Source organism: Malus sylvestris, chromosome 11, assembly GCF_916048215.2.
Source record: "Malus sylvestris chromosome 11, drMalSylv7.2, whole genome shotgun sequence".
Classification (NCBI taxonomy): Eukaryota; Viridiplantae; Streptophyta; class Magnoliopsida; order Rosales; family Rosaceae; genus Malus; species Malus sylvestris.
In genome coordinates, this window is record NC_062270.1 from 15,381,718 (window position 1) to 15,400,478 (window position 18,761).

At 39.0% G+C, this 18,761-nt stretch overlaps 1 protein-coding gene across 1 annotated transcript; it reads right to left on the reverse strand.

The window, feature by feature from the left end:
• Nucleotides 1-202: 202 nt before the first annotated feature.
• On the reverse strand, nucleotides 203-2,043 carry LOC126591541 (cytochrome P450 94C1-like). The gene has a single exon (XM_050257257.1). It carries the CDS (start codon nucleotides 2,003-2,005, stop codon nucleotides 410-412), a length of 1,596 nt encoding a protein of 531 aa, XP_050113214.1. The 5' UTR covers nucleotides 2,006-2,043; the 3' UTR covers nucleotides 203-409.
• Between the last annotated feature and the right edge of the window lie 16,718 nt (nucleotides 2,044-18,761).

The following is an 18,761-nucleotide window of genomic DNA, read 5'->3' on the forward strand; positions in this document are numbered from 1 at the left end:
TTAAAAAAATTAGTAAATAAAAATAAACTATCATAATAATTTCAGGAATTTCAATAAAAAATTAAGGGTAAAATACAAAAAACTACCTCAACTATTAGTATCACGACACTTTCATACTTCATCTTTTAAAATTGACAATATCATACTTCATCTTACGAATTTGTGCCAATATTATCATTTAACTGAAAAGTAAACGGCCAAGTAACGGAAGGTATAACATTGGACTAAATTCTAAAGATGAGGTATGACATTGTCAATTTTAAAAGATAAGGTATGAAAGTGTCGTGATACCAATAATTGAGATAGTTTTTTGTACTTTACCCAAAAATTAAAAATCAACAAGGTTTCAGTCAAAGAATATTCATAGCTAAAAACTACATCCAAAGTCTTCCAAATGTTTATCTGCTCATCAGCCTTCCCTTTCTTTAATCCGAATCGGCAGGCCGCCCCTCACCGTGGCAGTGAGGCCGGGGACAAACTGCGGTCTCCGTTCAGGATCCAGAACCTGAATATCAAACCTCCTAACAAGTGCGACCGCGACACATTTCATTTCCATCAGCGCTAATTCCTTCCCCAAACAAACCCTCTCCCCGCCCTGAAAAATTGGATACTTGTATGGACTCTCGGGAGAAAAAACCCCCTTCTTCATCCACCTATCGGGCTTGAAATCGAGACAATCGGAACCCCAAATGCTCTCCATCCGGCCCATTGCGTACTGATGGTACGTAACTCTAGTCCCGCTCCGTACAAAAGTACCATCTGGTAATACATCATCCTCCTGACAAAACTTGGAATCGAATTGTACTGGCGGGTACAACCTCATTGTCTCATAAAGCACCGCATGCAAGTAGTGTAATTCCCGCATTTGATCAAAGCTCGCAGTCGCAAGCCCCTCTCTGGTCGGACCCATAACGTGATCCAATTCCTCCCGGATCTCCCGCTTCACTTCCGGGTGCTTCGCCAGTAAATAAAACAAGCTGGTCAACCCGGAAGAGATGGTGTCACGGCCCGCCAACAGAAAGCTCACAACAATGTCTCTGAGGTACTGATCGTCGTCAATGTTGGCCATGAATCGAGAGAGAAGGTCCTTCTGCGTAAAAAAAGTACCCATTTCACGACGCTGTTCGATCATGGTCTTCGCCAAGTTGTCCACCATGTTAACGGCCTCCTTCAGCTGACTCTCCGACCCCAGGTTGAAAAATCTCTTTATCTTCCACACGATCGGCGAAGACGTCATTGCCCGCTCCGCGGAGAGCTTTGACGCCAAATCAAAGGCGACCGCGAAGTCGGATATCGGAAGGGACAGCTGGAGACATTCTGGGTCCAATCCGAAAGAGAATTTGCAGATGTTGTCGAAAGAAAACCGTCGAAAGAGGTCCTGCAAGTCAAAGACGCCGTTTTCGCCTTCGCTACCGGCAACCGAGGCAAATAGCGGAATTAGTCTGGATTGGATTTCAGTACTCACGATCTCGTGCGCGTAGGAGCGGACGGAGACGCTGCCTAGCTCCAAACTCGCCATCTTACGCTGGAACCGCCACGCATCACCGTCGACGTTGAAGATTCCGCGGCCCAAAAGATCGCCGAGGATGGTGGTGAATAGCTTGCCTTTTGGGTAGTTATGGAAGTTGGTTTTGATTATGTGCTCGACGTTTTCTGGATTGGCGGTGATGATGTTGCCGAGGACGTGTACCTGGATGGTTCCGGTGGGCGACTTTCTGAGAAGGTGAGTGTACCAGTCGCAGAGATTGTCGAAGCTTCCTAACCAGCTCGAGGTCAGAAAGCTTCGACAGACGTGGCAGTTGCACCACGGCCGAAGCCTAATGATGAATATCAGCAACGAAAACAATGAAAACAGGGATGTGAAGGAGAAGAAGACGAGGGAGAAGGTGCTGCACAAGGACTCCAAAGTAGTCATATTTTGAGAGAGAGAGAGAGAGAGAGAGAGAGAGAGAGAGGGGTAGAGAGGAAATGAATAAGGAAGGAAGCTAAGGAAGGGGGTGTTCATATATTGAAATATTTGATTGGGCAGGGCAGATTTAAGTAGCACTTGTAGAGGTGGATTGATTAAATATTGGGTTATGTGTTTTGACAAAATGACAGGCGCGCACAAGAGGGAAAAACGGCATGAGAAACGCGTGCGCAAATTAAACAGGTGGGGCTCGAGACTTGGACGTCATGGTCATGGTCACTCGTTTAATAGCCCACGTGGTTGTAAATTTCTTATTCGTTTCTCGGCAGTGCATGCGTTACGACTTACAGGGCTTCACACAGCGCTGTCTTTGCGTCGACATGATGTCGGCTTTTGTGTCTGATGGCGACTTTATGACTAAAACCTTGGCACGAGGTTTACACGATAGTTTTTAGGTAAATTATACAAAATTACTTTAATTATAGGTCGAACCATAATCTTATATTTTATGTTTTAAAAATTATAATATCATACATCATCTTATGAATTTGTTATAATGTTATACATCTGTCAATTTCTTTGTTAAATGTTAACGTGGCTTGATGCAGAACCCATTTCTTAATCCAACTAGATTACAAAATTAATTAAATATTAAAAAAATAAAAAATACAATTATTTAAATATTTTTATAAAAAAATGTGAGACTCACCTCTACAAACCCTCACCTTCTTCCTATCCCACCCGTCTCCCCCCACCCTTCCTCCCTTCACTCCAAAACCAGATCCCATCTCCACCTCCCTCCCAATGGCGCTCCTTCTCTTCTCTAGCAACCTTGGAATACGTGCCGCTCCACCGCAACATGGGCCTTTTTATAGGCATCTCAATTCCCAAAGTTCTCTACTTTCAAAAGGATAGCTTTGAAATTGGTTTCTGATTTTGAAACAAACAAATGGTTTTGGTTAAATGGGATTTACCATTGATTGCAATAATATGCATTTCAATTTGGGGATTTTCAAATGTGGATTTTTGCCCAGATTTTCTTAAACGGAATTAGTTTTTCGAGTCCGAGATCCCAACTTGAATTCTGCCTCTTCTTGCCATCGTTGAATTTTATATTCTTCCTCTGCCCGTCCTCACCTTCCACAAGCCTCGAGAAGGTCCTTGAAATACCCAAATCCTACAAACGGTTTCAGATTGCAAGTGAGGGTTTTTGGGGTGGTGCTCACGAAGGTCCTTGACGGAATTGACGTGTGCAGCTGCTTGCTTGAGAAGAAGGAGGTGCCTCTTTTTAATATTTTAACTTGGGTGGGTTGATGATAACTCGGTGGCGGAGATGAAGGAGGGGATGACGGCGGTGGGGGAATGGTTATGGTTTTGGTGGTGAAGGAGGGAGGTGGGGGGACGAGTAGGTTGGGGAAGAAGGTGAGGGGGATGAGTTTGTAAGGGTGGGTCCCACTTTTTTTATATTTATAAAAAAATTTAAATAATTTTTAAATTTTTTTAATCTAGTTGGATTAGGGAATGGGCTCCTTCTCAAGCCACATCAACATTTATGTCACATCTCAGTTCGCATAGTAAGATATTGTTTTCTTTGGGCCATGCTCTCATGGATTTGTTCTTGGGCTTACACCCAAAACGCGTCTTAATATAGGGAGGTGCGCATGTACAGATAAGGCACATCACCTCCTTTTCTATGGGCGATGTGGGATCTTACAATTTAAAAGAGAAATTGACAGAAAAATTGACGGAGGTATGACATTGTAATTTTTAAAACATGATGTATGACATTGCGGTTCGACTCATAGTTGAGGTAGTTTTGTGTAATTTAACCTTTTTTATTTATTTATTTTTTTTATGAAGTTAGAGATTATATTTTTGTTCTATATTTTGATGTCAAGTAAATTACATTTTATCTCTTCAGGTTTAAATGCAATTGCAACTTCAGACAACATTTTTAAAATATTTCAATCTCATATACAAACTTATACTTAATTGCAATTCCATACATATGTTAGTCAAACCGTCAATTTGACTGTTAAGTGATGGTGTGGCAATTGTGGGTCCCACTCTTTTATTGATGTGGCAATCAATATGCCACATAGGGAAAGAGATTCTCTTCGGATCCCTTCCTCTTAATCCACTAAGTTTGGGGATCCGGGCCGTTGAAATTTGATCAAACTGCCAAAGTTATTATAACTTTTAAAGTAGGCCCCCATTTATATCCATTGGATCAAATTTCAACAGTCCGAATCCCCGGACTTGGTGGATTAGGCGGAAGGGATCCGGAGAGGATCCCTTTTCCACCACATAGGACAAACAAAATGTTAATCCAAGAATAGTGGCCCTACCCCCTACCACTATACTCATCTTCAACCATTCTTTTCCGTTAACCTCTCCCCCAACCCCAACCCCAACCCCAGCCGCAACCACACCACCATCTCCTCCTTGTCGTCGCCGAGTCGTCATCAACCCACCTAACCCTCTTGGTTGACTCGCAGGAAAATAGAGTTTGACTCGTCCATGACCTCATGGCTTACGCGGAAGACAATAATGTTCAAGGAGACAAACAATTTCCCAATTCATTTCCGCCGTCCGTTGCCAACTACGAAGATGAAAAACATGACCCAGACAAGCTCTAAGATAGACAAGACCATGAATGTGAAGCCAAATAATAGCAAGGAGAAGAGCAAGAAGATGTCGAAGAAGGCAAAGGTGAGGAAAAGACCGAGAAGGACACAAAGATCCAAACTTTACATTTTAGATCCTCTTTTCTTCTTAAAAATTTATCCAAATAGCAAAATCCGATAAACTTACTGGGTTTTCTGCTACTCTATGTATCTGCCTAATTGCAATAAATATTAAAATTAAAAAAAAAAAACTAAAATCAATTGGGAATTTAAGAAACGGAAAAAAAGAGGAAGGGAATTGGAGCAGACCTTGGTGTAGGTGGTGGGGGAGTGGGATACAAACAAGCCAATTTGGGGTTCAACAATTGACTTGGGGTGTTCTTGCAAGGGGGATTTGGGTGCTACTCATAAGCAATGGGCTGAGACTTGGTTCAAGATCAAGGATACGTGAGTACAAACTTTTTCTGAATTTAATTCATTATTTTCTTTGTTTTTTGGAGTTCCTAATTGAAATTATGAACACCCATTTGTTGTTTTTGAATGTTTGTTATGCTTGAGTATTTAATGTTTGTCCGAATTGTCCGTCGTGGAACAGTTGGCTTGTTTTGTGGTGAAATTGAACGTATTAGAGATCAAAAACAACATATGAGCTCAAAAAGTTTAGGATTATGTTTTGTTCATTTTTTGCATTGAAGTGCACGCACATGGATGTAATTGGTTTTTGGAGTCACTCTCCCAACTTGGATTCCATTTTCCTCTTAGACGATCAAGAGGGTTGGGTGGCTTGGTGATGGCTCAACGGCAGAGAAGGATATGGAGGTGTGACAGGAGGTGGTGTTGAAAGATGAGAAGGTTGAAGATGAGTATAGGGGTAGGGGTGGGGCCCATTATTATGAGATTAACATTTATTTTGAAATTTATTTTGTATTTTGTTCGTGGCATATTATTGACTGCCATATCAACAAAAGGTGGGACCCATAGTTACTACATTATTACTTAACGGTCAAATTGATGGCTTGACTAACAGATGTATGAAATTGTAATTAAATATATGTTTGTGTATGAGATTAAAATGTTTTAAAGATGTTGTATGAGGTTACAATTGCACCCAAACATGAGGGGATAAAATGTGATTTACCCTTAATGTAATATTGATGTGGTAAGTTAAATATACATATTGTTGGAATCAAATTTGTGCACTACCGTGAGTGACAGAGATGCTCGAATTCGTTTATCTATAAAAGAACAAACAACTATGAGTAAGCTTAAGACCCAGGGGGTGTGCTAGTCAAAGGCTTCGACGATCAAGTTAGTAAGCAATATTAAGACTCAAGTAGTGGGCAAAAGAATAAGTGTGCAGAGATTGTGTTATTAGAGATGAGTTCTAGAAATGTGTACACTAGCCGAGGAAATGACCTTTTCGGATAGTAGAATCTATTAAACCAAGAGAATCCATGAGGATATATAGGAAGTAGATAGTGCATCCTCTAAGAAGTATGATTACTTGCGATGCACGCCAATCCTTAGATTGTAAGGACTCCAAGATTGTAAGGACTATAAGATTATAGGAAACCTGTTGATTTATTGCTGGATTAGGTTCCTGAATCTTATTGAATAAGAATGGTCTATCTCAACGAAGCTAATGAACTTCGCCCATTGATTCTGAATTTGTTTAGTCAGCTTTGCTATGAAGGCTATTGAGTCCATGAGTGGACCTCGGAGGTAGGCATTCTCCGATCGTCTTACTTCAGCCATAGAAAATCCTAGTCCCACAATTGCCTTTGCTATAATAAATGATTTGTTCCCCTTGAGGATATGTAGTTACATAGAGACCATGCCTTACAGAGTAAGTCATAGTACGTGCCTTTTTTTATTTTATTTTAGACTTGTGGCATCTTAACTTTGTTTCTTGTGAATCTTTTGACATTACAGATTCATCTGTGTGATCTCGAATATTGTAAGGAGAGACAACAATGATGAAAGTCGTCATGTTTCTTGTGCACATTATACAAGGAGCAACTCTCCATATAACTGAACAATCTTCATTCTTCAAACATACAAATCTCTAGGTCGAAACTTTTCAGGTTTTATGGTTAGATCTCCTGGTACCTTACCTTTAAATAACTCCATTGCAGCTACATTTGTCAAAACATCCTCATTCTATCATTTGTGCCATGGAACCTCCTCGTTCACATCATACCTTACCTTTTAAACTCAGTTTTCTCCTTGAGCCTTCAATGATTAGGATTTTCAACCAAGAAACCCACATTAAGAATATCTGTTTTTTTTTTTTCAAGCAAATTTAGATAAGACAAAGATAAATAATAATCTTATAATAGCCACCATTGCTTTATGCAACAGGTGCTATAACATGCATCCCTCGCCCCCCATATGCAACATCCTCATCGCAGTCTTTGCATATAGGTTCAACTTCAAGAAGGCATTGAGATTCTTGGATGGTTTTTCTTCATTGGAGCCTTCTTTGCCTTTTCTCACGAGAGTCTTATGGCGATCACTAAATCTCATCAAATTTGCTTCATAGTCTTCATAATAAAGTTTGCATGCTAGGGTTGATTGGTTGTCCCCCCCCCCCAATATACTTGTACTTTTTTTGCCCTGTTAATAAACATGTATTTTATGTGTTATAAACACTTGCAGTTTCATTTGTCATTTACCCTGTTTGAAAAAAAATATTCATTTAACCCTTTACTCCAAATTATACAATAATCTGGCAATCCAACAAATGCCTTTAAAATAATCCAACTTTGAAGTGATCAACAATATAATAGAACATAAGCGAGCTTATAAGCCCAGACAGAGATCACAAGCCCTCTATGTAACATTGATTCAGAAAAACATTACATCCTAAACTTGGCATTCATAAGGATTCCCATTGTGACTGTTGGAGCATCGCCTTACTTTGACACTCAGTCTAATGCCTATGGAAAATCCTTTACTCTATACTTATAACATATTTGTCAGACTTAGGATAAAAATTTAGAAATCTTACCTGGAATAACCTCCAGAGTTTAGCTTTGATTAAACGTTTCTTCTTCAATGTGTTGTTTTGCTCATTCATCTTGCCCCATTCCAAGTCTGATTATTTTAGATGTTGCAATTTGTAATTGAAGAAGCAATTTCCTTCTTAGTTCGGATTACTAATCCATCCTCAATGAATCTTAAATGAAAGTTTGTTAGGCATTTGGTCATCTAGATGTGGGTCGGAAACACTTTTGGAATCGTTTTGTCAAACCTTATACATGAAATTTGAGCATTCCTAATTAGACTACTTTTAGATAACTTGGCCAAGGCATTTTCATGTATCAGAACCCCATTGGAATAAAACTTCTCATGAGGATTTCCTTGTCTGGATGCCTTCTTCAGATCTGTTTAACATATGGTGTCTCAAAACGTACTTAGCTTAGTACGTTGGTCATGGATAGAAGTACTCGTACTCTTCTTAATGTTGTCCAGATCCCCTATCATCTCCACTACGTCCTTGAAAAGGATTTTGACGTCGAACCTTTTATGCACCAAAATATGGTTATCCATAGAATTAGAGATTTAGACCTTGATGATGAGGGTGTCATCGTGGGGTGAATGTACATTTTCCAAATCTCAATAAGAGAACATGAAGATATTGGAGTCGATTAGGAGTGGTTTGTTAATAGTCGCCATCATCTGCAGCTTCTTGCATGTCATTTTTTTTCTTTGCAGGTTTTTCCTAAGTATTCTTGTTCTCTATAAATGTAGTTGGTGCTGAGTATAGAGTTTTCCAGGGTTTCTTTCGCGAAGCCTTAGGAGTACAACGTTGGCACCTTGCTTTTGAGTTTAGATCAGTGGTTCTTGCTGGGTGTAGACTGAAGTTGCCTCTGCATAAGATCTTATAAAGTTAGAGACGACCTCCTTTAGGGCTTTCACGCACCATTTGAGTTTAGAGAGCCTTGTGTGTTCTCTGTTTTGCGAATGCCTTTGTTTTTTGTCAACAGTCCCATAAATATGTAGTTCTCTCCCAAATTTTGTCTATAGGTAGGGTATCTTCATTGGCATAATTACATCGTGTGGTTGCCATCACAGTCATAGAAGCAGTAGAATGATCTACTTGAGATGTTCTTGAGTTCAACTCTTAACAACAACACCAATTGTTGGAACCAAATTCGCGAAGCACCGTGAGTAACATAGATGCTCAAATCCGTTTACGTGTAAAAGAACATAAAACTATGAGTAAGTCGGGGGAAAGAGGCTGTGCCGATCAAAGGCTCTCCGACTGTTAAGTTAGTAAGAAATATTATGACCCTAGGTCCTAGTAGTTGGTAAGAGAATAAGTGTGTAGAGATTGTGTTACCATAAATGAACCCTAGAAGGGTGTATTTATACTAGTCAAGAAGATGACCTTTAGGATAGTGAATCCATATTAAACCGGGACAATCCATGATGATATATGGGAAGTAGATATTGCATCTTTTTAGGAGTGTGATTTTTTCTGGCATACACCAATCCTTAGATTAGAAACACTCTGAGATTATACTATACGAAACCTGCTGATTCCTTACTAGATTAGGTCCTTGAATCTTGTGGAACATGGTCTATCTCAGTAAAGTAGACGGACTTCACCATTGATTCCAGAACAAGATGATGGTGGCATCATTGATTCGTTTAGCCAGTTCCGTTATGGAGGTTGTTGAGTCAATGACTGAACTTTTAAGGTAAGTGTACTCTGATCTGTCTTACTTCGGCCGTAGAAAATCACGGTCGCACACATATTACGTCAATTAATAAATTTATCTCATTAGATGTTACATGCATCACATACTGCAACATGGGATGGTATACCAATGTGATATAAATATGTGGTGTCCTCCTTACATTACTCTACGCGAATATACAAATTTTTCATTTTATATGAGTATAAACAGAAGGGTCATCATGTTAATGAATAACAAAATAGAGAAGCTTATTCCTTAAATATCTTTTTAATGTAACGACATTTGATGTAGATTTAGGTTAAGTCACATAATCATAAAATTAGGTATCGAACTCATCAATAATGGACTCATATTTGAAACCTCTCACTTATCAGTGAAGAAGAAATACACTAGACTAAAATTCTAATGGCAATCATAGCATATTAATAACACAACTCTGTTCAAATTATCATTTTTATTACAATAATAATAGTATCCTAATCTACGCTAAAGGGTGAAGAGGATTTGAACATGGGACATAATAGATTGAAAAGAAATGCCCTCACCACCAAGTAATCTACTTTTTTATGCTATGATTTAAATTATTTTTTATTATTAAAAAACCTAATTTAAAATATAGAGATTGGTAATAAGGATAAAGTAATTTAAGAACATTTTTGTTATTTTTAATTTTATTTAATTTTTTTTTTAACAAATGCATCAGTTAATTTGTGATCAAATTAAATAATCTAAGGGGGTTTTGGTTGTGATAATTTAATTCGTTAGGAACATGTATTTTTGTTATGTTAAATTAAAAAACAATTTAGGGTTTTTTCACAAACCAATAAAGAAAACATATTTTAAACCAATAAAGAATCAAATGAAAAACTTAATACTAAATACATAACACAATTAATAGGCAGGGTGGGGAAAATGAGGCCTTCTAGGTTTTTTCACAAACCCTTGGAGAGCGATGGCAACAAAGATAAGAAAATCTAGGTTTTCGGTGATTTAGCTGCTCTTCTCGACGAGGAGGCAGGCATGGGGGCTAGGTGAGTTCTCGTTGTCTAATGGTGTAGGGGAGAGTCCTGAAATTTTCAACAAGGTGTTTCAAAGTGTGCATGTGGGGTTGGTTTTGGTTTACAAAAGGACTGACGACAATAGAAGAAATAGTCTCAAAGTTCTTGGGACAGTTTGGTATTACAGAAGAGGAACAGAAAGTCATCGTGGTTGACAAACATAATGTCGAGTCTCTAAAATCTTCAAAGCTGTTTCTGGTGGGGCAAAGTTCTTTCCTTTAAACCAGTAAACAAAGAGAGCTTTAAGCGACAAATGAGGAATAATGGCACCTTAAAGCGAGTGTTCTTATATTTGATCTTGAAGACGAACGTTTTGCTTTCGGATTCAACTCTCTATATGAGCGAACTACCATCTTGCGCGGGATGGGGGATGGCTTTTTAATAAACAGTTCCTTTTGGTTCTTGAAGAGGCAAAAAACATGACCAGTCCAACTAGGGTTCCACTGGTTCATTAGGAATTCTGGATTCAAGTTAAAGGTTTATCGTTCTGTTACATGACATGGCAGATGGGGAAGTTTTTGGGTAACCATTTAGGGGATTATGTTCTCACTGATCAAAGTAGAAAAGAAGAACAATTTGGAAGCATTCTCAGGATTAGGGTTCAACTGGATATAGGAAAGCCTCTGAGGCGCTATGTGGCACTGCAGTTGGAAGGTCGGACATTGAATGTTGATATCTGATACAAAAAATGGGCACTCACTTGCTTCCTGTATGGCATGATGGATCATGTGGAGGATCAGTGTTTGAAGTATCAAGGAACACAAGATGATGACTATGCCAAACCATATGGGAGGTGGTTTCAGGATGATGTGTTAGGGAAGGACAATAGAAATCTTGCCGGTAAACAGTTTGGGCTGGGACCTAATGGTGGTTGGTCTATGAAAGCGCTAATCGTGGATGACATGGATGAAGTTATAGTGGAAGATGTGGGGGTTGAGGACGAGTTTGGTGGGGGGAATAAGGAATGACCATATTCCAAAGTACAAGAGTCGAGAAATGGTGGTATGGCTGATGTTGGTATGGGTTTGAATAAGCATATGCATTCACAGAACCTTATTCCTGATCTTAATGAAGTAGTTATGGAAGATAAGTTGGCGACTAATTTTATGGCAATCTTGCCATATGAGGCACCAATTGCTGTCGACTTCGTAAGAGGTTTGGAGGGATCCTAACCAATTGTCATGGCAGCCATTATCGAGTCTACGTCGGCCTTTGCTTTTGTTTGGTAATGAGATTCCAAAGTTGAATGCAAGACAAGAGGTCAATATTGAGCAAGGTATTCCACCTCAGGATGACAGTCTTTGGCTTTCAAGAGGTGATGTTGGTAGGGACTTAAGGAAGGAAATTTATAATCATCAGGTTGAGAATACACTTTCGGTGAGATCTGATCATTTCAATCTAGATCCATTCATTTTTGGACATGGATATTTAGCTAGTAAAAACTTTAAACGGCGTTCGAGATGTAATATGGGAAGCAAGAGGCAGAACCATGGCCTTTTTGTCCCTCATGAACTGGGGAAACGTATGGTTAGAGAAAATGATCAATGAATTTTGCAACAGCGGTGGCTGCGAGGTTCAACCCTGCCAAATGCAATGAGTTGTATTAGTTGGAATTGCCGAGGGCTAGGGAACCTCTGTGCAATTTGAGCACTTAAGAGACTCGTTCTTTATAAAGATCCCATGGTGATTTTTCTATGTGAAACAAAAAGCTCCAAAGAGCATATGGAGAAGCTAAAATCATAGTTACAATTTGATTGTGTGTTTAAAGTACCGAGTTCAGGTGGTTCTAGTGGTCTGTGTGCTATGTGGAAAGAGGAAGCCCAGTTTTCCCTTCGATCTTATTCTTCGAATCATATTGATTTTGAGGTGGGTGGGGTGGGAGATGCTATTCACTAGAGACCTACTTTCTTTTATGACTTTCCACTTGAATCTAAACGATACAAATCTTGGGAGTTGCTTCAACGTCTCAAAGTAAATTCGACATTACCATGGTGTTGTATGGGGGACTTTAATGAAGTTTTACAAGCCATCGAATAGGGAGGTGGTGATGTGCGAAGTGAGTAGCAAATGGAAGGTTTCATAATGTAATTTTGAGTTGTGAACTACAAGACATGGATTTTGATGGCAATAAGTTGGGTAATGATGAGGGGCGGTGCTATTAAGGTTCGCTTAGATAGAGCACTTACCACACAAAAATGGATTAACCTGTTTTTGGGTTTCAAGGTTGTCCACATAAAGCCTACGTCTTCATATCATATTTAGAATTTGCTGGTGTGGAAAATTAAGAAGAGAGTAAGATTTAAGAAGAGTTTTCATTATAAAAAAGGCTAGTCATTTCTAGATGGCTGTGAAACAGCAGTACAAGCTAGATGGTCTACAAATTGCATTGGTTCCCCTATGTATCAAGTAACAGAGAAGATCAAGGCTATGATGGTTCATCTATTAAAATGCGTGAAGAGCACTGAACGTTCAATTCCTAGTGAAATAGTGACAACGGAAGATAAGTTACAATCTTTATTTGGTAAACCATTCACTACTGCTTGCATAAGAAGAAGCATTACGGCGTCAACGATCTAAAAAGAATTGGCTGCGTCTTGGGGAGCAAAATACCAGGTATTTTTATCAGAAAGAACTAGAAGACAAAGACGGAATGGGTTTCATGGATTATTTGATGGAGCAGGACGGTGGCATGAAAGCAGGGTTGGAATGGAATCAATATTTGTGAAGTATTTTACAACATTATTTGACTCCTTGGGTGCAACTAAAACTATTGAAATTCTAAACGCGATTGCATCTAAGGTCACGACAGAGGTGAACCAGAACCTTTTGTTGCCGTTTTCTGATGAAGAAATTAAGTATGCTATTTTCCAAATGCACCTTACCAAGGCGCCCATATCGGACAGAATGACTTTTGGATTTTATTATAAACATTGGGAAACTATTGGCCATGATATTTGTGAAGGGGTATGCTATCTTCTTTCGTTCGGAAATATGCTTCGGAAAGTTAATTTTACGCATGTCACTCTTATACCCAAGAAAGTAGACACAACTTCCATGACTCATATTCGGACAATTAGTTTGTGTAATGTGATATACAAAATATGTTTTAAAGTGCTTACGAATAGATTGAAGCTTATTTTATCGGACATCATTTCTCCTTATCAAAGTGCTTTTATTGCCGGAAGATTAATTTAGGAGGACTCAATGGACTAGTCTTGGCAAATTCTAGGCTAGGCATTGCTCTACATGATACTTACATGTGGTTGCACATTTCCATTATGTACTTTCTATGAGATCTGCTTTTGCTTCATTTGCAGGATTTCACTACAATTGCTTGGTTGCATAGGAAATTGCTCACTATATGAAAAAGAAGAATAGTGGATGGAATGGTGTGATGGCACTGAAATTGGACCTCAATAAGCTTACGATCGCATCGAATGGAGTTTCTTAGAACAAATGATGAGAAGATTGGGTTTCACCGAGGAATGGATTAATTAGATTATGATGTGTGTCACTGCAGTTTCTTATTCATTCAAGCTCAATGGGGAACCTGTGGGCTTCGTACAACCTAAAAAGGGTATTTGGCAAGGAGACCTGATGTCCCCATTCTTGTTTGTGATTTGTGCATAAGGCTTTTCAGCTTTATTGGATGTGTGGGAGGCTTAAGGACAGATATAAGGGATACAGATCTGTAATGGTGCACCTAGTATACATCATCTAGTCTTCACAGATGATAACTTTATTTTTTCCAGAAGTACTTTGCAGGAATGTTGTGAACTGAAGGAACTATTGAGAACTTATGAATTAGCTTTGGGGCAAGCGATTAATCTTTCCAAAAGCTATGTGGCGTTTAGTGAGAATGTGACCGAAATATATGCTCAATTTCTTGTCGATTGCCTTGGTATGACACGGGTGGATTACCATTACCGTTATCTTGGGTTGCTGGTTTTTGTTGGTAAATCCAAGAAGACTACGTTTGCATATATCAAAGATTGGCTTTAATAAAAACTAAAATGATGGCATGGGTGTCTCCTTAGTAGTGCTGGAAAAGAAATTTTAATTAAAATTGTGGCCCAAGCAGTCCCTCTATACAATGTAGACCTTTTTGCTTCCGAAGACATTCTATGATGAGTTAAATCAAATGGTTGCACGGTTTTGGTGGGCTAAAGAAATTGGTAAACGCCATATCCATTGGGTGAGTTGGCGTAAGATGTGTAAGCCTAAAAGTGAGGGCGGGTTAGGTTTTAAAGATTTGTATGCCTTTAACCTAACTTTACTTGTTAACCAAGGGTGGCGCATTATCCATCAACCATACTCTCTTGTTGCCCAAGTATTTAAGGGTCATTATTTTCCTACAACTGAATTTCTACAAGCTACGGTTAAGCCAAATTCTTCCTATTGTTGGAAAAGTATGGCGGCAACTAGAGTGTTGATCAACGTGGAGCTCGATAGAAGGTGGGAGATGGTTTGAATATTAAAATTTGGACTGATAACTGGTTGCCGCGAGATAATTATGCAAAGGTGCTTAGTCCTATATTTATAAGAGAACATCCTAGCCTTATTGTGACGTCTTTTATGGTTGAGTCAAATTGTGTTCGTTGGAATATGCATTTGGTCAGTCATATGTTCTTTGAAGAAGAGGCCAACCTTATATTGAGCATTCCTTAGAGTCTTTTTAATCCTCCTAATGAATTGATATGGATTAAAGAACCTAAACAAAATTTTACAACGAAGAATGCAATTTTCAATGATCGGACTTGTAGTGAAATTTGTGGTGATGAACCTTTTTCATCGCCCATGACAGCGAAGATCAAATTTTTTTGGAAGGCTTTATGGTGTATTTGGTACCAGGTAAAGTAAAAATTTGTATTTGACGGGGTTGTTTGAATGCATTGCGGTCTAGAGACAATTTAAAGACAAGAAAGGTGCTTACGGATGATTGTTGTCTCTTCTATGACAATGAACGTGAAACGATTGAGCAAGCCTTATTGCATTGCCCTCGAGCTGTGATGATATGGTTTTCTAGCCCCTTAAGATTGCAAACTATGCAGAACAGCGATGATAGGTTACAAGACTGGTTGGCTCGTTTAGCTTCCTCTCTATCAAGGGAAAGTTTTGATTTGGTGTTTGTTCTACTTTGGAATATTTGGAAAAGCTTGTAATAACCTTCTTTGGAAGGGCTCGGTGTTGCCATCACAGGAAATCCAACTTCAATCTCACATTTGGCTATTGGAATTTAAGAAGTGGAATGAGGTGCCACCGAAGAACAAGGCTGACAATGTGCAGAAATAGAGGAAGCCGGAGGACGGATGGATTAAATGTAACTTTGATGGTGTGTGGGATGAACATGAGGCGGTGGGAGGCATTAAGGTGCTTATCTAGAATGCGGTTGGGGGTTTTGTTGCAGCCACGACATTGACATTGGAAAGAATTACCTTACTTATGCTTGCAGAGGCTACTACTGCTCGTGAAGCTGCTTTATTTGCACATCAATGGTAGTCGGCAAATGTAATATTGGAAGGAGATGTTGTATGGTGATAGCTGCAATCCAAAATAATATGTCTACTAATCTTGGGCCATTTGGTCATTTGATGGAAGACACACGATTGCTTCTACAACCTTTCCAACATTGGAAAGCTACCTTTGTTCGGAGATATGCTAATACGGTGGCTCATCATTTAGCTAGACTTAGTTTAATTTTGGATCATCCAAATTCTTGGTTTGAGGAACCTCCTAATGTAATTTCCGACCTTATTTTAGAGGATAGTATTATTTATTAGGTTTGTTGGTGTGGGACACTCTTTTTCCCTTGGATAGGGTCGGAATCTCCAAAAGGTTTTTATCGAGGCCCATTGTTAGCACCTTTTCCTCTGATTATACATGTTCCCTTTATGAAATGAATATCGTACTTGAATTTAAAAAAAAAAATATACATGACACATTGTCACATAAATATTACTTCAAAATATAAAAACACATTTGTCGTTCAAGTATTATAACAACAAAATAAGAGCCTAATGACAAAACATTAGTACATTACTACAAAATATTAGATGTTCAAGGATATGCAGTATAAAGGGAGTTTATTTTTCAAGATTGTGGAGCCTTTCTCAAAATTCAGAACCTTGTCAATAAGACTCAAAGCTTAAACATCGGAACGTGATATCAATGATCCAAACTCTTCATTTTTCTGTATCTATTGAAAGATCATGTTTTCCATAAAGAAAGTTTGGAAAACGAAATGCGGTGAGACAAATAGAGCATTAATGACAATCGACGGTTAAATATAAATCTAGGGTTTATGGATAATGGTGTCGGATTTTGAGTTGAGCCTTTCACGAAAGTTGTAAGCTTGTCAATATGAGCGATTTTATATTTTTTTTATTATACATTTTTCACACTTCTATATTAATTATTATAAACTATTATTAGTTTTGCACTCAAATAAAAAACTATTCATGAGTATTTTGAGGGTTTTAAGTATCTAAACAATGATGTAACATTGTCTAAGCGTAGATGATGTTATCGTAAGTGTTTATATACTCTTTCACATTTTTCAACTTGTACATTAATCGTTATGAATTTTTATTTATTTTGAACTTCCCTTAAAAACACTATTCATGAGGGTTTGTAGGGTTTTAAAAATTCAAACGACGATGTACTCATCGTCAAAGCATAAACAATGTGACCACGAGTGTTTGGGTATTTTTCTTCATTTTTCACACTAGTGATGAATTATTATGAATTTTTTAATGTGCTTGGTACTTTAAAACTGTTTTGTATTTTTAATGTGTTTTGGAAATTTTTAATTTCAGTTGTGTAAGATTAAGTGCTATGATTATTGTAGTAATTAGTAAGGTTTTTTAGAAGTTTAAAATTATCAAACAAACTATTTTCTTAATGAGTTTAAACGGGTTACCTGTGTGTAAACTCATTAAAACCCTGTTATTAGTGAATTCTTTATGGGTGACCCGATAACAATCCGATTAGTTATCGTGTTGACCAGAAATCCTTTATTTTTATGTCGTTTTCATGTAGTGTAAACCGTGGAGCCAAAAATAATCAAGAAAATTATGAAGGTGACACGTAGACTTTTGGGTTAAAAAGACAAAATTACCCTTGAGGCACACCTGGATTCTCATGTGCATGCAACGGACAATAACGCCTCAATCAAGGTCAAGGGTGATAAAAGTGGTACTTATTCAAAACTCTTTCATCACTCCTCATCAAATCTTCACCCACAAAGTAACTCCCAATTATTCTTTTCAAATTGGGATTAATTACCAAATTAATTGATAAATTGCAAGATATTATTTGACATCATATCTTGCAATTATATTCAAAATACCACCATAAGTGGCCGATTCCCTATTTCTCCAAATAGGGCTGGCCACACCCCTATATATAGCCCTACCACGATGATCCACGAGGCTCAACACGATGACGAGTGGAGCAGCACCACCCCTCCTGGGGACCACCGTGGCAGCCACCATGGTAGCCACCACGACTGCAACCATCGTGGTAACCTTTGTCAAGCCCACGATTCACAGTGAGCAGCAAGCCCAGGTACCGAGAGCAGCCCAAGTTGCTGCCCCAGCAACGTAGGCCTAAGCTCAATTCATGCCCAAGGCCAGCGTGAGCCTAGCGTGCAACCAAGCCGAGCCCATGCCTAGTGCCCACGCGCATCACACGAAGGCAACCCACCCTAGGGCGTGACCCGCTTCGGCGACTCGACACTCTTATGCAGCCCATTTTGAGATCTAGCCTACTTCCATGGCATTCTAAGCAATCCAAACCGGTCAAAGACTGGTTCAAGATTTCTGGGCCGACGATTGAATCGGGGATATTTTCACCCCATTTTTTAGCAGATTTAAAATATCCTAAATCAAACCTCGTGGTCGAAGTTCATTACACTTTCACTACTTAAGGAGATGCATACCGTCCAAGCTCTTCCAACCCAAATGGTGAACCACACTTGTCTCGACAAGTCATAAAGTTGACAAGCACCCTCGGACAGCAAACGACCTTGGTGAATCAGCTTTTGTAGCACACTGAGATACAATGTGCCCCAGACGAGGCGTCCTGAAGTAGGATAAGGGCAGGCGACGAACTTCTTTAGTATTATCTTGGCAAGCAGCCACTCGGCTAGTCACGAACTGAGCATTTTGGTAATGTACACTCCCAACTGGGCCCTTGAAATAACGTATACTTTCGTCTTAGCGAGCCGAGGAACGTGCACTTTTGGTTAAGGCCACAGACTAGCATATGCTCATGGTTGGGGCCACACTTCGATAATTAACATGAGCAACTTTCCAGGTGAAGTGTTCATTCATAGTTAGGCTCACAAGAAGCATCATTCACCTCACATTGAAGTAGGCAGCTCGAAGGATGGAGAGAAGTAGTCACTCAATCTGGCTCAAGTTTAACAGGCATCCCACGAGAAACTCGCTCGCCTACTAAG

Coding starts and splice junctions, on each gene's coding strand:
- LOC126591541 (XM_050257257.1), bottom strand. CDS start 2,005: ATGAACACCCCCTTCCTTAGCTTCCTTCCTTATTCATTTCCTCTCTAC.